The sequence below is a fragment of the Chaetodon auriga genome, chromosome 1 (assembly GCF_051107435.1).
Source record: "Chaetodon auriga isolate fChaAug3 chromosome 1, fChaAug3.hap1, whole genome shotgun sequence".
Lineage (NCBI taxonomy): Eukaryota > Metazoa > Chordata > Actinopteri > Chaetodontiformes > Chaetodontidae > Chaetodon > Chaetodon auriga.
The window spans coordinates 12,033,855-12,059,149 of NC_135074.1; the positions used below are offsets into that span (position 1 = coordinate 12,033,855).

The window sequence follows — 25,295 nt, forward strand, 5'->3', positions numbered from 1 at the left end:
TACAGAGGAGGGCCTTTGATGACTCTTTCTCCTTGAACAATATCAAGCGGAGGTGTGAGATGATTTCAGATTCAGCCTGTTGTCTGTCTCTATGCTCTGTATCCCGGCTCAGCCAGCATCTGATTACCAGGACCTTGTTGTGTTGTCTAGAGAATGTAACAAAGAGCAGAGGAGAGAGTTGAGAGAAAGAGAGAGTGAACAGAGGGAGGGTAGTTCTCTGGGATGTGGAGACAACAGCACACATCTGTGGAGATGACTCTCTGGGGACCAGCTGTGGATTTCTGGAGCTAATTGAATAGGCTGCTCCAACAAATTTACAGGCTCCTCTTTCTTTGGGAAACACATCACAATGGAATTCTCCCTCTTGCATCACTTGCCCCCACCCACATCACCTTACCCATCTGGACTTTTTTTCCTCCTTTTTCCTCTTTGCTTGATATTTCCCAGCAGTTGCCGTGGTGCATAGTGTGTGCTCGAGGTGCCCACAGACAAGCGGGAGGCGTTTACTATGCCAGTCACTTCCTTCCATCTTCTTGTCCCTGAGAGACCTAATTGATATTCCAAAGCAGAGTTGGAACAGCATCTCAGGCTCACCTTAGTCATTAGTGAGCCCCACAGGGCTGTTTGCATTATAATCTCTGATTAGATTGTGTGCTGCCTCCGTGTCCTTCCCTCGAGGTTGAGCTGTGTGTGCAAAAGGCCACCGTCGTAGGGGATCCGTGCTGAAATTAGCCCCTGCCTCTGAAGTTTGCATCTGAGATGAGGGGCACAGGTCGTGAACTCACACTTAAACAGACGCATCAGATGAGCAGATTAATCTCACCCTAACTTCTGTCACAATGTATGAGGAGTGAACACCATCTACACCGTAAAGGTCCATCTGGACATTTGTATGGTAATGAGGGAAGTGAAAGTGCTCATAACTCCAGCTTATTTATAGAAGCAGCATGAGAGGAATTATAAAGCTTTGGGATCATTTTCATAGCGTATAGCATATCTACTGTATTGTCTATGTATGGATGTATCAGCATGTATGTACATGCGTGCGCTAATGCACGTCTGTGCTTTGCTCAATGGCATGTTTTTCTCTGCTACACTCTAGTGGATTTTTCATCAGTGCAACATACTCATCAGAAACAGACAAGCGCAGATATCCCCCACAGCTGGTTCCCTTGGCTAACCTCAACCAGAGTTTAACGTTAATCACATCACTCCCCCAACATCACAGCACTGTGCGGAGGGCAGCCATTGTCAAAGCTGTGTACCTATTACGCAATTTTCTCGGTGTGTCCTCCTTTCCCCATTCTTACCCCCTGATATCCACCTCCCAACTCCTTGGTAAACTGTATTTTGAAGGTTCTTTGAATTTGGTGGTAGTACAGATGGAGTTAGGTAATATCTATATGTTTTTCTTCAAACAAATATGTTGCCTATTTGAGAATAGCAGATAGCTTTCTATACAACTTCCCTTTTATTTTTGGCCATGTTCCCACACTCTCATGTAGTCTTACTCCTATATTCTTATTCCTCCTTGATGATCCAATCGATTACCAGAAGAATCCAAACGACGTAAGCACCTCTATTGTGTCCAAAACAAGCCCTCTGGGAACAATCAAGACAATCTTGGCACTTACAATTTTAATACGTACTGAGGGAGTTAGAGGCCCCATTTAATTGACTTAAACATGAGAATACCATATAAAACACTGGGGGGGTTTAGCTTGACACATGCAAAATTATATATGTTGGTTTAATGTGCACTATGAAACAAGTAGTGATCTTAGCTGCAGGCTTCTAAGCCTTTACTGCGTCATTTAATGGTGAACTTTAGGCATTACACATATTCACAGGATGCATTTAGGACCTCATAACTGAGTCCTGTTGTTGTGTTATTGCATTTTAAGACATTACAAATATGTTCTAAGAAAACTGAAAATTCCAAGAAACAGTATACCTTGCTGCAGTACAGATAATAATATAATAGCATAGCACCATATAATAATCCTTCTCTCAGTGTCTTTTTAAAAGGAAGATCGCAAGATTCATTTTCATGTTGTGCTGAGAAGAAAAATATTTAAATCATGCTATGATTGAGGGCATTTTTATCATTTCTGTCTCATGGTATGTGATACTGAGCCATGAACAGAGTGCAGGTGCCTGATGACTCTCCTTGAATGAAAATTAAATTAATGGAAAGCAGGTGGGTACTTCAAAGGCTGACTGCTCCAACAGTATGACCAAATGTGCATGCAATCGCCAACCTCAGCTGTTGTCTCTGCCACGGCGACGTGAAAGTTAGGATTATGAATGGAAGTAATTACTTAAATTTAGAGACAGGGCAGAGTAAAGCAGATGAAAAATGGGAGATCTGATGTGTTGCTTTGGAGTCAACAGTTATTACAGAGTCAATCTATAGATACATTTTGTTGTTCAGTTTTGCCACCAGTGTCTCTTTATGACTGTTACAATCACAAAGTGCCCATCAGCTTGGACTCTGTATTATGTTTTTGCATCCATGTTTGTGATTTTATAACATAGCTGTAGTGCCATAAGCCAGTGGACTGGATGTCTGCTGTGTTGTTACACTTCACTGCTTTCCCTGCACTAATGAACTCATTTTACTACAGCAGTGTTTGAATAATTTAAATGACCTATTTTAGCACCTACATGACAAATCAAATCAATGCTTCTAAACAACACTAAAAAAAAAAAAAATAACAGATCGTGACCCTTTTTTTTTTTTTTTTTTTTTTCCCAAAATAGTTGGAAATGTTCCACAAAAAATGCAGCCACAGCAATCTTTTAATGTTTCTCCGGAAGATTACAGATGGAAAGGGAAGCTGAAGGACAACAAAATGCTGAACGTGTCAAATCCTAAACTGGCTTCAGGAAGTGGTTTATCATCATGTCTGACACCGAATACACAAATTTAGCAATCACAGAAGTTTTAGTTTTTAAACAACATATTTGCTGAGCCGTAGCAGCATTTTTCCAGTCTAAACCTTTTAACGTACGCTGTAAATGCAGAGTCTGTTTGGAATGTGCTGGAGAGAAGCTGTTCTGCTCTGGCTTACAATGTGTTTTCGGCAGTTTTTCTTCATGTTTTTCATCTATCCGTCATTTGTATATCAGACAATTTCCTTTTGGAATAAGGAAGGATCAAATACGTGTAATGCAAGATGCAACTCTTGCAACATCTGACAGCTGCAAAGTTGAAAGATTTTTTTTCTTGTAAGGAAGAATTTTTTTTCCCTCTGTAATTATGAGATCTCTTTATGTGATCTTGTGTTGTCAGCTGTCAGAATTAGCTTGCAATTTACACTGTACAGAACCTGCTTAAATGGAGAACAGGGATTTCTTCTGACAAAAAAAGGTGCTATCTGACCTGATTAAGAAACTTTCATCAAACCTTTGTTAGTTTGATCACAAGTCTGTCGTTGGTCCCTGTGTTCAAGAAAATATTTATTCAGCCAAGCTGGATCTGACACTGCGCAATATGCATTGAGCTTCCTTTTATAGGTCACACAACCAGGACACATGGAACATATTGTATTTGTACTTATTCCCAAAATATTTTTTCGGACTAAAAACACTGATAAGTTTGTTGTAACATCATGTAAGAGACCTTCTATCAACTAACTACATTGACTTAAAGGAAGAATATAGTCCTTAGTATTTAAGCATCCCTAGCTCTGACTATGTGCAGCTAAAGGTTGCTCTCAGCAGGATGCCTACTCCCTGGGCCTTCCTCCCTTGCTGCATAGTCACTCAGATCAATACATTCTTTCACCGAACTTCACAGAGTACATGGTGTATCCAGCAGACAGGAAATGCACACAGCAGTCACACAAAAACAACCAACCTTGCCTCACAACTTCGTCTAATCTCTGTGGAATGTCTGTGACAGGATTTCAATGCACTCTGAGGCTCGATGCTGCTCTGCCTGTTTAAAGCAGCAATTTCTGTCTCTGAGGAAAATCCCCTGGGATCAATCTGTAATTAAAAAAAACAGACCCTCAAGCTGAATATTACCCAAAAAAAATAAAAAAAAGCCTGACAACATCGATACACAATGCAGGCGTAATAGATGAAAACAAGACTGATCCAACAGATAGAAAGAATACAGCTTTATAAAGCACTAAACAATGTGACAGTGTAAGCTCAGAGGAATCTGACTCCCTCCACAAGGAATTTCTCCATTTTGTGTCACTTTGAGATAAAACCCCTCAGGTATCAGAGAAAAAAGATCTGAACACACTGTAAGGGGCAGATGAAAGTGGTGGTGTACTGATGGTAAAATATAATGCTGAATACACAGTACAAGAATAGACGTGGTCTTGTTGACCTCTCAGAAATTCACATTTTGATCTAATAATTGTCCTACACGGCAAATCAAAGCTTTTGTACGAGTGTATCACATATTTGAATAATACATTTTATAAGCATGCTGACTTTGCACGAACTTTACACAAACTATTACAGTGTTTCTGTGATGTAACTTTTTAATGAGCTGTTGACTGGAAAAAATAAAACTACTTGTATTAAAGATGTTTGCTCTTCAGTCATAAATCTATCAGCCTTTTATAAATGGGTTTGGAGTCACTGTATATATTGTATATATGTGTAGCAGTGTGAGGAAACAGATCATGTCTTTAGACCCGGATGTGACATACTGTACATACATTGTCTTGATATCATATCCATATTGATACACGCTGCTTCACTGTCATGGCCAATCATTGATGATGGAGTTTTTCTTTGCAGTGCATTTGCCTGTTAGTGGGAGAGGACATAAACTGAAATCAGCATGCAATCAGGTTGTTTTTCTGGATCCTGTTTCAGAGAGGCAAAGTGAGTGTTGACTGCTCCACCCCTGCAGGAATGTTGTCTTTTCTTTGCTCTGTGGCACATTGTGGCCATTGTCCATGCAAACCATGGCAAACAAAATACCTTCCAAACTTCTGACTTTGATACTGGGGGGGGGGGGGGGGGGGGGGGGCTGCGTGCACTCTACCAAGCCGTAACCAAGCTGTTTCAAATCCCACATGAATGTGTTTCCTAATGACTTGTCTCTCAGAACATTTGTGTAAATGAGGGTCTCAGACTGCAACAGTGCTTTGATAGTACTCACAGACAACAGTGCACACAGTGTTGTCTTGCTGGGGAGCTCTGCATGTATGCATGTCTTTTGTGCATTCAATGTACTACAAGCAACAAGGGGAATGAGGGGTGGAGAGAGGTGGTGGTTTATGTTTGTGTGTGTGTGTGCGTGTGTGCGTGCGTGTGTGTGTGTGTGTGTGTGTTTGGTGGGAGGGGGTTTTTGAACACTTTCCTAATTGACTTCAGTTTGATTTTTCTTAGGGTGGGGTATACAAAGCACTTTCCCAACATATCCACAACATAAACAGCAAATTGTGTTGAAGGGGTGACGTTATTTCATTCATATGAGGTCATATTGCCTATTACCAGGCAGTATATTGTAATCATTTGCTCATTGTGCACTTAACAACACTCACAATGACTTATTGTACCTCAGCAGTGCTTTTCTGTTATATTTTAGAGTAGGATTCAATCAAAATTAACTTGTTGTTTATTGTGTGGATTGCGTCACCAGTTTTTTGAAACAGGATGCCCCCGTTACCAATTAGGTAATTTCCTATCTGCACTTGGTTGTTGCAATTTTAAATGTTTAAAGGCAAAGCAACAACATAACAAGCCCATGAAACACCTGTGGAAAAAACAAGGTCATGTTGTCCCTATCTATGCTTGTACAAGATGGGAAAAGGATTCGAGCCATTGAAAGTGAGATGTGTCCGATGTCTGAATGCCTTTGCAGATGGTAATGTTGACTCTGGCAGCCTCATGGAGCCCTGGCTGCTGCAGGCCAGGAAACATCACTAGCACTAGGGCCATGTGGGACCTCTCCTTAAAAAAAAAAAAAAGAAAAAAAGTTTGAGATTTTTTCACAGCCCATTGTAAGCAATCAGGCAAATAGAAGCTTGCAGTTGTGCAGTGCACAGGCACTTCTTTCCAGAAGGCAGAGAGCAATGCTCAGTCTACTGACAGACGAGCCAGCAGACCGACAAGAAGCCTGGACATATTCTCATAGCACTAACAGACGGTAACACAACCGGTGGGTCTCCTGAAGCCCACTTTCACTCTGCTGGGTGTGATTGCTCCTGAATGCACATTCAGCCTCCTCTATTGCTGACAGTGAAGACCTGCAGATGCACTCAACCACAAGCTTGCTTTTCAACCCTGCATCTGTCTCAACACTCACACCAAAGCTGTACCAGCGGGAGGAGGATACACATGTTTTATTGACAGAGCTACAGGTGGTTTGAGTTTGAGCTACTGGTGGACTGGAGGGTTTTTTCCTGATGGTGAGCTGTGGCGTCTTTGGAGAAAGTATGCTGCCTAGTGTTGTGGCATGTTTGGTATTCATCCTGCTGGGCTTGGGGCAGGCTCAGATTGCTACACACACTCAGGGGCAGAGCCACAGTGCAGGCCAGGGGCAGGACAGCTCTGGCACCCCTTGGAGACAGGTGATTCAGTGGGAGAACAATGGCCGGGTGTTTAGCCTGTTGAACAGTGGAGCTGAATATGTCCCTGCTGGGGCCGGGGCCCAGGACAGAGGTCCAAGGGTAGTTGTGGCAGATGCTCGTCTACGATCCTCACGTAGACCTCAGGGAGGAAATGTCCGCCGACAGGCTCCATCAAGAGGATCCTCTGAGACTGTCCGTGGGCAGGCAAGGCATCCTTTTGGTTTTGGGCAAGTCCCTGATAACTGGAGACAAACATCAGGCAGCACTGGTGGTGGTCAGTTCCAAGGATCCTCTAGCACTCGCTTCAGGCCATCCACAGGATCTTCATCGTCCTCATCATCATCATCATCATCCTTTTCTTCATCTTCTTATAATATACCCTCTTACCCACAGTACCCGTTGCCTCAACAGACTCCCTTCCAACCTTATGATTCTAGTTTTGTGGAGGGACCAGTCAGGAGCTACGAGCCACCTTTTCAGCCTGTTGTCGGTGGAGGATATGGCGGTGGAGGGCAAGGTGCTGGACGGGGGTATATTGGAGGAGGATATGGAGGTGGTTTGGCTCCAGTGCTGCCAGGCTCTCCCTCAGATTTTACTGACGAAGGCTACCGTTACTACCAGTCTTATGGCTACGGGCCCAATCCTGTGGTGCCTGCACGTGCTGCCCAACCACCATTTGCAGATGGTCTGGACCACAGATACACCCACAGTCTCTACAACGAGGACTCAGCTCCTGCTGTCCCTGCCCCTGATGCCAACCAGGCCGTTCCTGTGATAGTAGACAGGACAGGACCAGCTGGTCAACCACCAGTCAGGAGCCCTCAGTATGAGCAGTTTCCTCCATTTGGAAGACCCCAGCCTCCATTCCTGCAGCCCATTCCTCCAGGCAGAAATTCTCCAAACTCTGCCCTTGAGAACCCCAATCTGAATGTCGGGAGTGTGTACCGACCAGAGCAAAGAGGTACAGTAAACTTTTTGTTTGGATTTTGTGAACCAACACAAAGTATCCTTTATTTTTCATGTTGTTCAGAAAGTTTTACCAAATCTTGATAATAATTGCTGCTGTGACACATGGGTGGGATGATAATGGATGCAGACTTGAAACAATGTGCTCTTCAATTTCTGAAGCAATTCAAATATTTCACATTTTCAGTGAAAACTGGGAACATGTTCACTCAGAGGCATTAACCCAAGGTATTTCTGTCTTTGAGGCAGAAAGAGAGAAAAAGAAAAAAAGAAAAAAAGAAAAGGTTTCCATGTGATTTCTGTTATTGCTGGGTATATGAATTTGAAATATGTAAAACCCAGGGGAGTAAAGAGCTCACCACTACCTCAAGTACACAGTCATGTTTTTCTTCTTCTTTCATGTTTGTCAGATGAGTTGAAGATCTGAAGTAATCAGAATGAAACAGCTGCGAGAAATTCAGCCTCTTTTTCAGTTTACAAACAAAGAAAAATGGACGTAAGGTTCATCTTTCCCCACTTGTGCGGTTATTGAAACCAGGTGTTGAGCAAGACCTGCCAATGCACAGAGAACACACACAAGAACCTTTGTGTTTCTTTGTGGGGAGTTCTGTGCTACACGAAAGTAGACTGGTTCATGAGGCATGTGGGGTTTGGTAATGGTGGTAGTGACCTCATAGGGGGGCTGGTGACAGAGGGTGTTGGTGTGCAGGGGCTGCCTCCTGAGCTTGAGGACAGGAGAGGGGAAACAAGGGAGGGGGATACAGTATTTCACCACTCTCTGAGGGGGAGGGAGAGCGTGGAAAGTCCCCGTAACACATGGGGTCCATTGCCTCAACCACAAGAAGTCAAAGAAATATTTAGTCAGGGTTCTTAAGGGATGAAAGAGGAGTGTTCAAATGTGCAATACGAAAGGTTTCTGTAACGTAGCAGACAGTTTATTTTTATAACACGTCACGATGACTCGTCAATGCTGAGAGAAGTTTTCTATGTTCTGACTTTCAGAGGTTGCGTCTGGTCTGAGCTGAGGACCTCCGAGGAGATTCTCAGCCTCTTAATAATGCAGATTTACCTTTCGTTTTACTCACTGATCTGCCTTACTGTGCAGCAGTCTCTCTAGTGTGCTGTGTGCCCCGTGACCATCATTCATTAGACACTCTAGAGCTGGGGACCATTTCCACAGCACAAAACGCCAACATGTGTGCAGATGCCTTAGTGCTCCCAGCAATCATTGTGATAAAGATTCGGCCATAGGGAGCTGTTGAAAAGCTGACATTTTTATTGCACTGCCTCATGGCACAGCAATAAGCTGTTTCAGTATTGTGATAACTATTATGATTTAAGTTTAAAATTTGCTTAAAATTAAAGTCAACAGACAAGCATATTTATAACACTGTTGTTTAAGGCAATGTTGTGTCTTATCAAAGGCAGTAAAGTACATACACACATTGATATATCAAAACAAATATACAGTATATTTCAATGGCCAGGCAGCCCATTAAATAATACAAATAAATTCAATCTATCTTGTAATATGCGGCCTACGAAGGTCACTGCGTAAAACACAGCTCAGCAGAAACACCTTAAGAAAGGTTTACTGTGTGTGGACAAGCTGTCAAGCATTACCATTAAGTACAACTCTGGTTCCAAAAAAGTTGGAACGCTGTGTAAAACATGATTAAAAACTGGATCTGATCATATGCAAGCGACCTGTTTATCAACAACAGTTTTATGAAGTGTTCCCGAGCACATTAAGTAATATTCTTTATGCAGTCATGTGTTTCACAAAGTGGTGAACCTCGCTCCATCCTTGCTTTCCCTCATTTCATACCCGATCATGACACTGTCACCTGTTACCAATGAACTTGTTCACCTGTGGAATGTTCCAAACAGGTGTTTTTGGAGCATTCCCAGTCTTTTGTTGCTCCTGTCCAAACTTGTTTGAAAAGTGTTGCGACATCAAATTCAGAATAAGCAAATATTTGCATAAATCAACGAAATTGATAAGGTCAAACATTAAATATATCATCTTTGTATTGTTTTCAATTGGGTATATGTCAAAAAGGATTCACAAAATTATCACATTCTGTTTATTTGTTTTACGCAGTGTCCTGACTTTTTTGGAATCACACTTGTATACTGAAAAATAAAATGATGAAGTTTAAGGAGACAAACTGATTAAGCGATAAGGAAGCTAAATGTCATATTTCCATTGTGTTTTCTACATTGTTATTTTCACTATTTGAGATTTGACTGGTTATTTACTTTTGTCACCTTGCTGCACCCTCTTCTTCTGCAGTGGGTTGATGGCAGCAGACTGCCACCAGTTTATCTTGACAAACCAGCTCCTAATAATGTCATCATGGCAGTGGATGGAAATGCGCATTAGTTTGCATTTTCTTTTGCCAATTTTCTTTTAAATTTGCTTAAAATTCATGGGGATGAATCAAATCAAGCATCAAGGGCAGCTTACATTAGCAGTACTCTTAGCCAGCTGTTGTTGGAAGGAATCTAACCTGGAGTTTGCAGCCTTGGTGAAGGTATGCACTCAGTGTAGTTCAGACAGTCCCAATGTTTCAGTATTTTTATGAATAATAAACTGTCCTTAATCAAGTATCGTGGCAAAAAAGTCTGCACGTTGTTGCAGCTTTACATGTTGCTGCACATTGTCGTTTCATCTCACTCTTCCTCACTCTTCTATTCCCAGACAAAGACACAAGCAGTCTTAGGTGAGAATAATTAGACCGTAACTGGTGAAGATTAATTCATTAAGGCAGCTGCAAGGCAGAGCTGCAGTTATTTCTCTCATTAGTTTAAGCATGATATCTTCAAGTTAACGGAAAGCTTTCAGAATCTCACTATTGCTGTAATTAATCTGCAATATATCAACTGACCACCGAAAGTAAAATGATTGATAATCATAGAATTAGGAAAGATGTAATAACAAGAGAACATAGAGAGTAAAACTACCAGATGAAAGGAGCAGTGAAAGAAAAGTAACCGTATACTTAGTCACCAAATGCTGTTTTGATTTTTGATTTTTTAAATGACCTCAATTAATTTCAAGTATTTCAATCTGTCAGTCCTCTGCAGTTAGCAGCCTATAGCTTATAGAATATCTAGAGAGGCAGTCCTCGTGTCTTTTATTATACGATATGAGATGGTATAAAAAGCATGGCAAGATTCAGTTTCTTTTCTCCATGCCCCACTTAGAGTGTAATGTGTGGCTTTGTCACATGCTGTCGAGGGCTGATCAGCTTTGGCTTCTCAATACACTTTATCCCTCTGAAAGAGACCCAATTTCACATTTCAAAAGATTAGAGGACAGAGAACAAAGCCTTCCTGGGGTGAGGAAAAAAAAAGGGGGTTGAGAGTGCTGTTGGAAAACCTCAGCGTTTCACACTGGTCTTACAATGCTTACATGGTCTGCCCCAGGAAGCTTCCCCCTGTCCTATACGTCTGCCTCAGAGAGGACTGTCAGATGGGATGTTTACAGAAGGCCCGCAAAGGCAAAGCCCTTATTTAAACTTGCAGCTGGAGAGGGAGGACTCACCTGGATGTTAAATGCTGGGCAAATATAAAATAGGAAATGTCCTATCTGGTTTCCATAAACAGACCCTAACTAAAGCCCTTAATGTTCGTCCAAAATCAAAAGATAACAGTAAGTTATTTCATCATCTATTTGCCTTTCCATGATTTAAGCTTGCCGCGGGAAAAATTAAAGGTTGTACATCATTTTTGTGATTTTATGAATGCTTTCAGGCTTAGAGGTCAGATGGCTTGACTTTCTACTGCTTGGACAAGCTCACATTAAAGTGTGTCTGGCCTCTGTGAGCTAAACAGAGATGGCTGATAAGCTACACCAGAGACCCTTGCTGGCATGGCCTATACTGGGAATGGGACAGACAGACATTCACTCTGAGAAGTCAGGCCTGTCAGAAAACCTGGTCAGTGGCCCACTTTGAAAACAGCAGTGGTGTGAGATCACTGTTGTTTTGCCCTGGCACACACGCTCTCCCTCTCTGTGTCTCTGTCTGGCTCCCTTGTTCTATCCACGAGCACCTATGCTTTCCCACATCTCTTCATCTCTGTCACTTGTTCGCAGAAACCAAAGTATGAAAAACACAGGCTGCACTGCAATGATGACTCCTGTGTGATAGTGTAGTTCACATATTTCCAAGTTTAGCCTTATCCCCAACAGATATGACTAGTCACCCTTCTGCACTTAAGTTTAAGATGAAGTGACATGTTCATATTAAGATTAGCGTCATGGAAGATCACATCACATTACCCAAGAAGGCAAGGAATTATTGGTAAAAACATTTTTTTTCCCTAAAGACAGGATGGATTTGGTATGGGTCAAACTATACTCAACACTGGAAGTTAATATATTGCAAGTGCAGTTATATACGTCTCAGATCTTTGTGATTTTACACACTAGAGGCCCAAATGTAACTGTTCTCTCACCCCAAACTCACCCCAGTCTCAGAAGCCTATTCTCATTAGAAAACCATGATAATAATCTGGAATGCACAGTAATTAGGGGCCAGTGGCTCTCTCTCTCTAGAGTGACCCAGTCTTGAACTGTGGGCCCCCTTTGCTGCATTGTTGCCCATCATATCCTCCTTACAAACTGACAAAAATACAAGGTAATAAGAAATTGACGACAGATTTGCAGCCGGGTTCTGTTTCTGTGTTGACTGGCAGTGCTGGGATGGGCTGGATTTCAAAGATATCAAAAGATGACCTGTTTACCAATCACTGACATTTGGATTGCTAAACAAATCATATTAACAGTTCTGTGAATGTAGTTTGTCATCTTTAACTACACTTAATAACATTGTTTAAATATGATGTATATCATCATGTTTGAGTTTAAAATTTCACATTGACTAATCCAGTAATTATTCTTTTGTTTTCACTATCTGCAGCAGTTTTGTTTACTTCTTCTTCTTCTTGAAACAAAGATGAATGGCAATATAGGGTGAGCAGTGTGTCTGTCGCTTCAGGTTTGCCTGACCTGGTTCCTGATCCCAACTATGTCCAGGCTTCCACATACATCCAGAGAGCCCACATGTATTCTCTCCGCTGTGCTGCTGAAGAAAAATGTCTGTCAAGGTAAATCCAATTCTGGATGTCCTCTTTTGGCTTATGTTTATTTATTCATGTATTTCTTTCTTTTTTCAAATCTCCTTTGCCCCTGTGGCTTCGGTTTTCATTTTAGTGACAGATGTCCTCATTTGAATGGTTATCTTAAGGGTAGCTTTGCAGCTGAGGGGTGAGCACACTCTGTTAAACATTCAACTGATGTAAATGTGAAGCAAATAAATTGTTTCTTGTCTTAATGTTGCCCTCTGATAGTCCAGGTTGTGCCCTACTTGCGATTATGCATTAACAACAAAATGCTAATTTCTGTCTGAGGTTAACATTTTTTATCTGCTGCTGATCCTTTGGGAAGCATTGATCAACAAGTGAACCATCCACAATTCTCGAGCTCTCAGGATTATACCAGCCCTGTGCAACAATATGTGAAAGAAATAATAAAAAAAAAAAAAATTTGACAGACAGCAGAACAAGTGATCTTAATCCTGGTCACCTGTGGGGAATTAGGCTATCGTTAGTTTCATTTCTCTGTGTTGGTGAAGAGCATCCCCTGAGCCCTGGGCCTGGGCCCTTTGACTGCCTCTGCACTAAGGACACTATTGAAATGATGAAAGTGTGCTGTCCCCATGGCTGCTCTATTTGCCCTCCTCCCATCACAAGCACAGCCATCCCTCAAAGCCCTTTCATATCCTGTCTGAGTTTGCAGCAATCACAGACAGATGGGCTGTTGTAATTTGCCATACACTCCATTGTCAACAACAGCCGCAAGACGAATGGCTTAGATCTTCAGTGGTATTGTGAACTTGAGGTTGTGCCTCCTCTTTCACACAAAAAAAGTGAATCGTGCAACAGAATGTTCCCCCTCCCTGTGTTAAAACTGTGTGTTTGGAGAGATGGTTGTAATCTGTGGAATGAATTATTTAGTAGATATGCTCCTGCCTCTGAGCCTTTCCAGTCTTGCTCTTTTTTTTTTCCTTCCTTGTCTTAGTTATTAGAAACAGACACGCCAACATTCTCTGTACAGCCACTTGTGCAGTTTCTCTCAGCGTCTTTCATCTTAATGCATGTGTCCACCATTCAGCACCGCCTATGGCCCTGAGACCACCGACTATGATGTAAGGGTCCTGCTGCGATTTCCACAGAGGGTGAAGAACAAGGGGACTGCTGACTTCATGCCCAACAGGCCACGTCATACCTGGGAGTGGCATAGCTGTCATCAGTAAGTACTTAATACAGAACAGACTTCACCCAATCAGCTCTGCTTTATTGGCTACATGTCAGCTGGCTGTGGTCACCAGGGAGCTAGTCTGCAAACATTTGTATGTCAGTCTGATTTTAGTCATACCGAGTGTATTTGTTTACTGAATGTGACTGATGTCTGTACACATAGGCTGGTATATGTTGATCAACTGAGCCATAAGTCAAGGCTGTTGCAATATTATGAAATGGACAGATCTGGTTGTTAGTCTTGATTGTAAGACATGTTCTAAAAGTTCACAACTACTAATATAGCTGTGGCTAATGGTGAATTTGTGAAGAATAATATTCCGTGGATGCTATTTAATCTGTGTACTGAACCGTCATCGATGATGATTTGCATCTCTTGGGCCGCTCAGGATGAGCTTTTCTCTCTATAAGGGGCACTGCACCTCTCCTGTGACAAATGCTTATTCACTCTGAAAATTTGTTGGTAACGATTCGTTTGTACATGCACAGAACGGCTCTTGTTCAAACCCAACTGAACTTGTACTACGGAGGAGCAGCAGCACTCAACTTACCCAACCTAAGGAGCCCAGTTGGTCTTATCTATATTATATGTGGGCAGGGAATGCCAGAAGAAGAAAAAACTTAACTGGTGAATGGTTTGAATATAGCTTCCATTTTCAAAATGAGGGTGCAGTTGCCATTTCTCTGTTGAAGTAAAACTGTATAGTTATTGGTCAATACCAGCACACCGTTAATGCTTAGCAACAGCTGAAAGTGTTGGAGAGTCCATTTCTAGTAAGATTTGGCTCATGTCAGTGGCATTTGCGTTATGATGAAAGCAGATTGGGTGCCATACTGTCTTATTGTGTGATATCAGTCTAATCTGTCTTGTCTAGTATCTGTACTGTGCCCTACACAATCATCCTACAAGAAGAGACAAGATTTCCCCTCATTCACCAAAAAGTCCACATACTGTATGTTTGAGTTTCATGATCTTAAGAGGAGAAAGGGACCAAACCTATGGAGTCCCGTAGAAAGCCAGCCCCAAGGGAAACTGACAATATACTAAAAGTTCTACATTACATAAAAAGATAATGGTATGTAGTTTGTGGGCTTGATCTGTTTAGAAAGCAGTTTTTTTTATTGTGTCTTTCCCAGTGGAGAGATAGATTTTAGTTGATTTAACAAGCCAGTGGTGGCATATCTCTGGACTCGACTGCTGACGTTGTTTTGGGGGTCATGTCATTGTTTTATGACGTGATATTCCACGTGGACTCTCCTTTATCTCAGTTTCAGCAAGTCCACCCGTTAACGCCAGCGCCAGGCTATGCTTTCCTATCCTCATCTTAGAGGAATGTTGACTGGCCGTTAGGAGATTGGCAGTGTTGTTGCTGTCTGACATCAGTCTGCATTTGCACAGTGGTTCCCAGGAGGCAGAAAGCCAAGGTAATCATTCCACTGGCTGTGTGATCAGAATGACAAATCAATCCATTTTTCTTGTCAGTCTGTGACACCAGATCACACAGCTGCTAAAGTATGATGGTGTGGATATGGGTTACTGGGACAGAGTGTTTGTTAACAAAGAAATCTCTTTAGGGGAAGAAATTCTCCAGCCCAGATTCTCACAATAAACTTCCCTGCCCTACATTTCAGTTGAATACGCTGTTTAGTTGACGGTTTTGCTTTTCATTACATTCACCCTTATCTGTCTCACTCGAGAATCAGAAGAAGAGAAGGCAGCAGCATCCTCTTCAGCATCATGGGCTGTGAAAATGTTGGAATTGTATATGCTTTTTACACAAATGAGGACACAGAATTCCATGTTTTCACCAATCAGTGTGAGAAACATGTGGAAGTCATTAAAATGCTCTTTTTCTTTGGGAGAACTTAAACTTAATAATAGAGTTCTTCAGTTTGTGCTTTATTTATCTCAGTCTCTTGTGGTACAACTTTATTAAACCATGCGATGTGTGGTCAAAGATCATGGCTGCTATTTGTGCAGGTGCTTGGACGTTATGTATTCATATCCTGGTTGCACTTTGTGGGAGGCAAATGTCAGGCCACTGCTAAATAGTTCTCAAAGAACCTAGTGTAGTTCTCTGTGTTTTACAAGCCCAGCTGCGATCTGAGAAACCTTCAAAGTCTTGTTTGCAGCAACACGAGTGGAAAATGACTCATGACTTTGAAGAAGGATTGGAATGTTTTGTATGTTACGATTACAAGTTATTCTTGTTAAATCCTCTACTGTATGTGTCCTTCCAGCACTACATTCTCTATAGTTGACATAGTCAGTGAGGGGATCCAGGAATCCGAGGAGGCAGGGGACCCTTCCAGGCACTTCATAGTCCAGTGCCTCCCACTCCTAATCATTTCTCTACTACCCACATTCTTTCTTTCTATTTCACACACACATATACTGTAGATAATCATCTCAAGACTGCCACTGTAATGAATGCCATTTTTGGGAAAACAAACTAAAACTGTGTTTCAGCCTTCCAGGCCCTGCAGTTCCAGCCCTACTTTATGCACATATTTAACACTCACACATGTATTGCCCAAAATGCATGTGTGCCCATGCTGCCCCATGTAAAACAAGCCTGTAAACCCACACAGGCATGTACATTTGCAAGTTAACAGAGACAGAAGAAGAACTTATTCCAATAGTCCCAATAAAGATAGTGTGAACAACAGACAGGTTTCTACCTGCAGGCACCTCGTAATTGATTGCCTCTCCTATGGAAAGAATGAGTCCTTGAACGGTCACTTGCTCCATCAGTGGAAAGTACCCACTTTTCCTTCCAAGACATCCCTCAATCTTTAATGACTGTTCCAGTAAAAGCTGTTGCTATGTTGAAACATTGGCCATGAAGTAAGGCGAAGGGGCAATATTTATATAGTCTGAGTATGTCTGACTGTAAGAGATCCAGTGCTTACCTCACCTGCTACAACAGCTAAAGACAACACCGCCTAAGTATGTTATATGGAGGAATTGAGGAATCAAAGTATCCTTGAAATAAATACTTTGCTAGAAGGTGTATTTAAACCCTGTAATGTATCATTTCAGTTGGTTGTCCCCTGTAGGAACATTGCCATATTGCTGTAGGCTGTTTTCGGAAAAGAATCTTCCAAACAAAGTGCAGCTAATGGGATAAACAGTTTCAAAAGGTTTTGCCTTCTAATCTAATCATTAGTGTGATGGATTGAAAACATTTATATCTCATCAGCTCCCTTTCTTTCTGTTGTCAGAACGTTAGGAAAAGTTATGTGGCTAATCTATGCCTTCACTGCACACTGAATGTAACATGAATTCAAGTCCACAGAAACCTCAAGATTTTTTTTTTCTTTGTAGTTGTTTTTCACAACTTCTTAATCATTAACTGGAAATTTACTTTCATATCTGTGGTTATTCATCAAAAATATGTCCAAATAGCGTGTTCATGTATCACAAATGAGGACATTTATCAGCTGATGACTTGCTTGTTCCTACCACTGAGATACTGTATGTTGCTATCTTCACTGACTCCCATTTAATTAGGCAAGCTTTGTACGACTTAAAATGTTCAGCTGTTGTTGAGATTGTGCCAGAGGTGATTCAACTCTGTGTTCATCTTGGAGGTTGTACTGTATAATTGAATTGTACTATTATAGTAGTTGTATCATGTTGTAGGGTAGGGTACCCTTGTACTGCATATGCTACAGTACAACAGCACATCAGCCACATTCTTCAAAATGAGCCCTGAGCCCAAGACCTCTCAGGATTCATTTCTAAGCTGCTGCCTTGAGCTGTGTAGCTAATACATGTTGAACAATGTATACATGGAAAACTGTACATACCTTAGGAGCTTTGCTATCTTAGTAACACAGACCTGAATGCTAGCTGCTAACACCTGTGATGAGTGATGCAATGTCCTGACAGCCATGCTTCATGTGCTCCACAGCTGCACTCACACGATTCCATAACTTCTCTCAGGAAGCATTTTTTGCTAACTATTTTAGATGTTTGCAGTTGTTACCAGTGCTGTGCATAAATGCTTAAAACATAAGGATTTTTTTTCCAACAACATTTAATAATGTTGTTATGCTTCTCCATGTCAATATGCTCCTGTACCACAATTATGTGATTGGCGGGCTTGTAAAATGTGAATAGCATCCTGGGTCACTTTGACATTTGGGAGAGGTCCAAGCCATACAGCAGCTAATACTGCAGATGATTTCAAATGGACCAGCTCATTGACAGAGCCGCTCACTTTGAGTCACTTGGTTCATATTCGGATTCAGTTGAAATGATCAGTGGCCATGTGCATCGAGGCTTTCCTAAGCTGCTAAAGCTGTGCAAACAAACACAAACACACTGCAGCCAACACACACAAGTTTACAACATACACATAGATTTATGTACATACATATAAAAATAACCACAACCCCCCCCCCCCCGCATACATAAACACACACACCAACACACATGCTCACACACACACAAACACCTTCGATCTTGCAGACTGACAGGAGCTAATTAACAACATTCATACATCATTAGGGTGTTAATGTTGTGCTTCAGCAATATTTTATTGTAGTCATTAATTAGTATCCATTGTCCTTTGATACTTTATAATATGTTAAGTCAAGGTGCAACATCACTTACAAAAATGTGAACAGACGAGGTCAACAGGTTGAATATACAACCTATAAATTCACTGCTTGTCTTCTCCAAGTCACACTTTAACTTGGATAAGACAAATTTAAACAAAGTGGTCACATAATTACAACAGAAGCTTAAAAAACATGATAAACTAGCACAGTTTCTGCAGAAATACTATTTCCAAGGCCCACATTTCATAAGAGATGACACTTGAACTGAAACTCCTTGATTGCCCACCTTAACTACCTGAGTACTACTCTAGTACTACCTTCACTTGTTCCAACAGGCATTACCACAGTATGGATGAGTTCAGCCATTATGATTTATTGGAGGTCAGCACTGGCCGTAAAGTGGCAGAAGGACACAAGGCTAGCTTCTGTCTGGAGGACACCACCTGTGACTTTGGTCACCTGAAGCGTTACGCCTGCACAGCTCACACTCAGGTAACACAGCAAACACAAGTCTGAAATCTTGACAATCGATTTTCACCTTCACACCACTTATCTTATCAACCACCAGGGCAATATACATCCACTGGAGTTCTGCTATTACAGGCTGAGCAGACATGAGCCCTGTTTTTTGCTGGTTGTTACATTAGCATCTGTCTTTTATTCACTGGCCTGCTTATGTTCATTGTAACATATTATGTTAACTTTTTGACCACTGCCTTAAAATTGCAGCTCAGTGTTTCTTATGAGTGTCTCTCCTCCCCTCTGCTTCTTCAGGGTCTGAGCCCAGGCTGCTATGATACATACAACGCTGACATTGACTGCCAGTGGATCGATATCACGGACATCAAGCCTGGCAACTACATACTTAAGGTAGGAGTTCAATGAGAGTCTGGTGTGCGTGGTCATGGCAAGTTTGTGGACAGCACAGGTCCACATATTGAGGAAAGGGATGGTCGAGGCCACCGAAACAAATAATCTGGGTTCTAATCAAGTTATTGAAGTTTTTAGAATTCTACTCATCAGAAGTTTTATAGGTTGCGCCCCTTCATGGCTTCATGTTTCCCCTTCATCTTAATGTCTAATTTTTAATCTATATTTTGGTACACACAAAATGTCAATTTACTCAGTGGCATCTGCTTTCTGTAAATAAGTGAATATACAGTCAGTTGTGGAATAATCTCATTTTGCACCATTTTCCTTTACTCGTAGTGCAGCTTTAGTCTCTGCCTCACTGGCCGTATTATTACAGTGCCATGATGCATCAAATTAAACATTAAGTTTATTGCGAGTTGTCATTTCAGTTCCTCGATACAGATCTAGGCATGGGTCGTCAATTGGGCATAATAAGCCTCTTATCTTTTTTTAAAATTAATATTAAATATAATTTAAATCTGAAGTCAACATGGAAGGAACTTGTAACTTTATTCACAAAATGCTCACATATAGACCCCTTTCAAACAAATTTTCATTGTCCTGGGAATGAGTCCACACCGGCATTATGGCATCTCAAAATGTCACCAGATTGCAACCTTGGCTTGGCATAGTTGCCATATCTCCAATTCTGATGATGTTAGAGCCCCTAAAATTTGGCGCAACGCCAATCAAATACTGTATTATTAGTGAGAAATATTGAAACATCCGTATGCCCTCAAATATCATATACTGTAAAGTTTGGGGGGGGGGGTATCTGACCTGTATCTGATTTGATATGGAATGACTCGTGCATGATTGTGTTGGGTGTTATTATTCTTTTCTGAAGCATAATGGGGCCTATTAACTGTTGAAATGTAGTGATTATGGTGAACTGTAACGGGCCTTCTGTCTTTCATCTCTCAGCTCCAGGTTAATCCCAAATTCTTGGTGCTGGAATCAGACTTTACCAACAATGTGGTCAGGTGTAATATACACTACACAGGGCGGTTTGTTACAACAACCAACTGCAAGATAGCACAGTAAGTAAGACATAACACACACACTTCCTTGACATAGTGATGGTGATTGATTATTAACCATTTATTGGGAGAGTGTTACATTCATTTGCAATGTTCTCAACATCTGCTCCTTCTTTGTACAACTAAAACCTGGGCAATTTGAAGCTGTTGTGCTTTTGTGGAATGTGAGCTAAACTGTAAATCAGGAATTGAGTCATGTTCCCACCACTGAGTTACACTGAACCACGTCACAGGGTGGCAGCTAAATGCAGTTTTATGAAGAGCCTCACAGTGTTTTGAATTACTTAGTGGACTTAATGGGTTCCTGGCTGAAATATTTGATGATTTAATGAATGATGTTCTCATTCTCCCGCTAAGATTAATAGCCTCTGAAACTTTCATATCTTCCCTCAAAGGGAGATGTAGGAGTGTTGAACTTTCAAATAGCGCCATTAGGAAGTGTATCATTGCACTCAGAATTACTATCATACCCTCTTGAAAAGACTTAATATAGAGAGTGAATATATGTGAACAAAGCATCAGGATCAAGTGCTTTCACTGCTCTCCCTTAGTTGTACTGTTACAGTGAAACATACACCTAAAAATATGTTTGCCACAGCATTTCCAGAGTTGGTTTAATGGTTATATGGCTGGCTATAATTGTAAGGCTCTGATTCTGATAAAATCACTACATTAGCAGATGCCACAAGCTCTATTTCCATCAGTCAAGTCTCATATTGGAACAGTGTCTTTTTTCTGACAAATGTGGAATGAGTGGTGAGTATTGATAAATCCAATAGATAAATTAAAAAGAAACTGTCCTCATACATAAATCAAACACATTTTAATTTGAAACAAAATAACACACGTTAATAAAATTACATTTTGATTCTAAGAACTGGCTTCAAATAAAATTTGAATGTAATAAATTGTATATATACATTTGAAGACTTTTTTATGTATTGTGTGTTAATGTGGTGTGGTTGGTTATAAAACAGAGGTTTTAATGACATAAGTTTCTACTTCTCCTGTAAAATGATGCCACAAATATGAATAAGCAATTTGATTAAAGGTCTAAGTGCAACAGCCCAGGAACTGACCATTATTTTTAAGTCCCTCCCCTGATCAGTGATTGCCCAATCAGAATCAGTAACTTGGCACGGCGCTTCTGTCCGGCTTTGGATTTGGACTTCAAAGTGTGTAATAGACCCACCGATTCACAAGAGGATAGTGTGTCATCGTCAAGTTTTACCTTGACTAGATGTGAAATGTACACATGTATGAAGCTGCAGTACCAGCAGGGGGTGTTAATGACGGGAGCGATGGCTGATCGTAGTCTAAACAGTAAAGTCTGCATAGAGAAGAGGTCGGGATGGATGGATGGATGGATCAAACACAGGACCTTCACTCAGGAGACTGGGGTTTGTGTCCCATGTGATACTAATATGTAAGTTAACTCGCATAATGCACCTAACCTGGCATGAACTTTGGTAACTAAAGTACTTCTTTGAAGCCAAACCATTAATTTTTCATAGTAGTAGTTATGGTGCCTAAACCTGACCAAACTGCGAACATAAGCCGAAGTGTTTCTAATAAAGCTTTATTTTGGAAGTCTATATGGATGTTGCACTTCTGTTATTGCTAACTCCACTGGCAGTTAGTGCTAACTTTTCATGTCTATACGAGGCCAAACATAGCACTGACACACCAGACTGGCTGATCTATTACACGCTTTGTCTAGACATGACGTTGGTGCCCATGCAGCTGGACAAAAGAAACTGGTTACCTCTGCCTAAAATCAAGCACATATTTCTTTATTTTTTATTTTTTGAAAATTGATGTCAAGTGTCAAATTTACCACTGTAAATTGCATCACGTACTGTGCAAGAACACAAAGCCTGACAGACATAGCAGCAGTAAGTAAAGGGGCAGGCCATAGTGAACAGTCACTTACAGTTAATATAACAAGTAACAGGAAGCATTTATGATCTTAGATTAAATTGTTACCATATTTCAAGCTCACAGTGACAAACTGGCAACAGAAACAGCTTAATATACCAATAAAAACACCTGTCTTGTTAGACTATTTTTGCACTCACAGCGAGAGTCGTAGGCTAAGCAAAAGAGTCGATCCATTCATGCTTGTTATAGTGGTATATCCATTTGGTTCAGGCAAATCCTCACCAGATGGTTATAATTTGATTGTTTGGTAACCAGAAAAAAAAAGAGATGGTTTGTGTAATTTTGGTATGTACAGAGTGAACATTAAGCTCCTGTAAAAACTGAAAAAAAAAAAAAAAATTCACATGAATGCCATTGTGGATATACATGAAGAGTTTTGTAATTCACAGAGCCAAGATACTTCTAACTTTATATCAGCAGTTGTATTGCTTGAGCCCAGTCTAATCACTCATTATGTATCGCATCACATATTACATTGAAAGTCTTCACTGAGTCTGGAGTATTACACTTCCTCTGACAAAAGCCTTATTTGCTGTCTGTTTATTTTACAGGTCTTGATCAGGCACTGGAAGGCTGCCACGCTAGAGTGACCCTGATTGCTATTCCATTGAAATGTGAATGGAATCCATTTGTTGTTGGTTCATTGTTGATGTTGTTTGTCTCTGATGCTTTTTGCTGTCCTGGTATGCTGGGCCCATGGCAAACAAGGATTCCACTGGCACTGAGAAGAATGTGGGGGGTTTAAAGTAGACTCGCACACTAACACACATGCACACGCACAGTTGCATAACGCATATTGCACAATGATATCCCAGTAATGAATCAGTTCATAACCCTGCAATCTGTGTTATAATATTGTCCTACCAACTACATTTGTCATGTTCCAGCGCTACCAGTCCGGTTTGGTTAAAGTTAGGACAGATCAATGACTTTCAAAAGATGTGTTTGCTGTATCTACACACAACAAAAACCTTGCACACCCCCGGCAGAGTGGCTCCGTTTGAATTATAAATAAAGCGTGAAACTGCGCCAGTGCTGAAATGAGTGGTTCCAGACAAGTCAGGGTTCAGCTGCAATCCAACAAATAAAATTAAGGGAGAAAGTCTTCCCAGATGCATTCATCCATGCAGTGTGGGGACAGACAGAGGTGCCCAGTGACTCAGAAGAACTACAATGTGTTGGTTTTTTTGTTTTTATTTCTCCTCTTCATTGCCTCAGTGGATTAGGCAGATACTGTGATTCTCTGGGCACATCCTGTTTAATGTTGTGTTAACAGCAAAAAGAAGACAGCAGGTCATATCTGCGTTTGCCAACTCCATCAAATTATTAGTCAAGATAGAGACAGACTGTCAGTACTGGGAGCTGTACTCCTCTTACTCCTTGCATATTCGTATTGTGTCCCCATTTGTCCTTTCTTATTTCAGTAAAACAGGAACAGGAAGCTCAACTGGCAGAAAAGCGTGCTTTCCAGAAAACAAGACTCGCAGTATGTAAGCTGTATGTTTACACTGTCTTGGGGTCTCTTCTTCAACTACCAACACTGGTCAGATGGCACATAGGTCATCTATGTCACCTTTTGAAGAATGTACATACAAATATTCCACTGATGCATGACTTCAATGATGGAGATTATTTTATTGTAACTGATTGTATTTTGTTTATTCAGTTTGACCTGTTACTGTAATTTGTGAAATTAAGTGCTACAGACTTAGTATTATAATGCAGAGCGTCAGAGAGCCGTCTCTACCTACCTCTCCAACTGAGTGAGCTGTTGTTTCCTGTTAAGTGTTTGTTTCCATTGGAAAGTCCTGCAGTGTTTCACTTTGGCCTCCAACCACTCTGTTGCAGCACATTGCTAAAACCCTCAAATCTATTGAATATATCGAAGAAGACACAATCTGGGATGCAAGAATAACATGGTAATATTCCAAAAGACTTACAGTTATAATCCTTAAGATTTCACTCTTGGTTGGTTTAATACTATATCACAACAAGGCTCCAGCAGATACTTTGTCAGCAGCATTACAGTACAAGAGCAACTGCCATATCTGTTTTTGCAGTACAACCAAACAAATTCACATTTTAATAAAGACTTAAACAAAATGAAAATTCATTCATGCTGAACACAGGGCCAGTAGTTTTCCACACAACAGCGGGGCACAGTAACAGGAGTTGGTTACATTGCTGAGAGGCTGTAGTTGTGCAGCCTGCAGCTCCTCATCAAAAGCTCACTGTGACTGGGCCTTCTTGTTTCATTAATCCTTGCGATGTTTAAAACTGATCTGCTGTGCTGAATTTGCCGTACCTAAATACAGCGATTTTAATCCATAGCAGGTCTGGCGGACCCCACCTCTGACAATTAGAACCATGATAGGGAGAGGTAATTACTGATTGTAAATACACTGAATGGCATTTGTGCTGACCATAAATTGTATCAAAATTGGTTTTGGCGACATAAAAATCTTAAGGATTATAAATGTGATTTCTGTTAAACTTAGTTAAATTCAACAATCTCATCTCTATGTACTGATCAAACAATGACAGTGCACCAAAATTAGTTTGTTTTACTTAAATTTGGCTCAAATTTTATTTGAACTTGTCTTTTTAACTGATTGGTTTTAATGCAGAATATGCCTTGCCCAGAATACAGTTTATTGCCCATAGCACACAAGTCCTTCATATTTTACTGTAAATAGTCAGTTCTTTGATTTGATCTGCATTTTACTTTGGTAGCACATGATCATACTGTATTCTCACTGAAAAAATGCGACAACACATGATTCTGACATTCAGTGGAATGACAGCAAGAGTAGGTGACAGTTATACAGCATCTTTGACATGTGGTGATGAAATTTGTATTTTTCTAACGGTGATCGCCTGTCAAAAATGTCATATACAATAAATACATTTACACATTTGCTGTGTGCATGTCATGAAATATGAATGCTATGCACCAGTCTTACATCAATGGATCAATGAGCTTCACATGAGTGCA

At 40.9% G+C, this 25,295-nt stretch overlaps 1 protein-coding gene across 2 annotated transcripts; it reads left to right on the plus strand.

Moving 5' to 3' along the window:
- The first annotated feature begins 5,989 nt into the window (after positions 1-5,989).
- On the plus strand, positions 5,990-25,219 carry loxl1 (lysyl oxidase-like 1). Of its 2 annotated transcripts, XM_076754968.1 has the most exons (7): positions 5,990-7,506; positions 12,518-12,626; positions 13,693-13,830; positions 18,743-18,899; positions 19,182-19,277; positions 20,244-20,359; positions 22,852-25,219. In XM_076754968.1, the coding sequence occupies exons 1-7, from the start codon at positions 6,381-6,383 to the stop codon at positions 22,856-22,858; spliced, it is 1,749 nt and encodes a 582-aa protein (XP_076611083.1). In that variant the 5' UTR covers positions 5,990-6,380; the 3' UTR covers positions 22,859-25,219. The 2 variants fall into 2 exon arrangements, with proteins under 2 accessions (XP_076611083.1, XP_076611170.1); XM_076755055.1 differs by lacking the exon at positions 22,852-25,219 and having other exon boundaries at positions 6,265-7,506; positions 20,244-20,363.
- Positions 25,220-25,295: the final 76 nt, after the last annotated feature.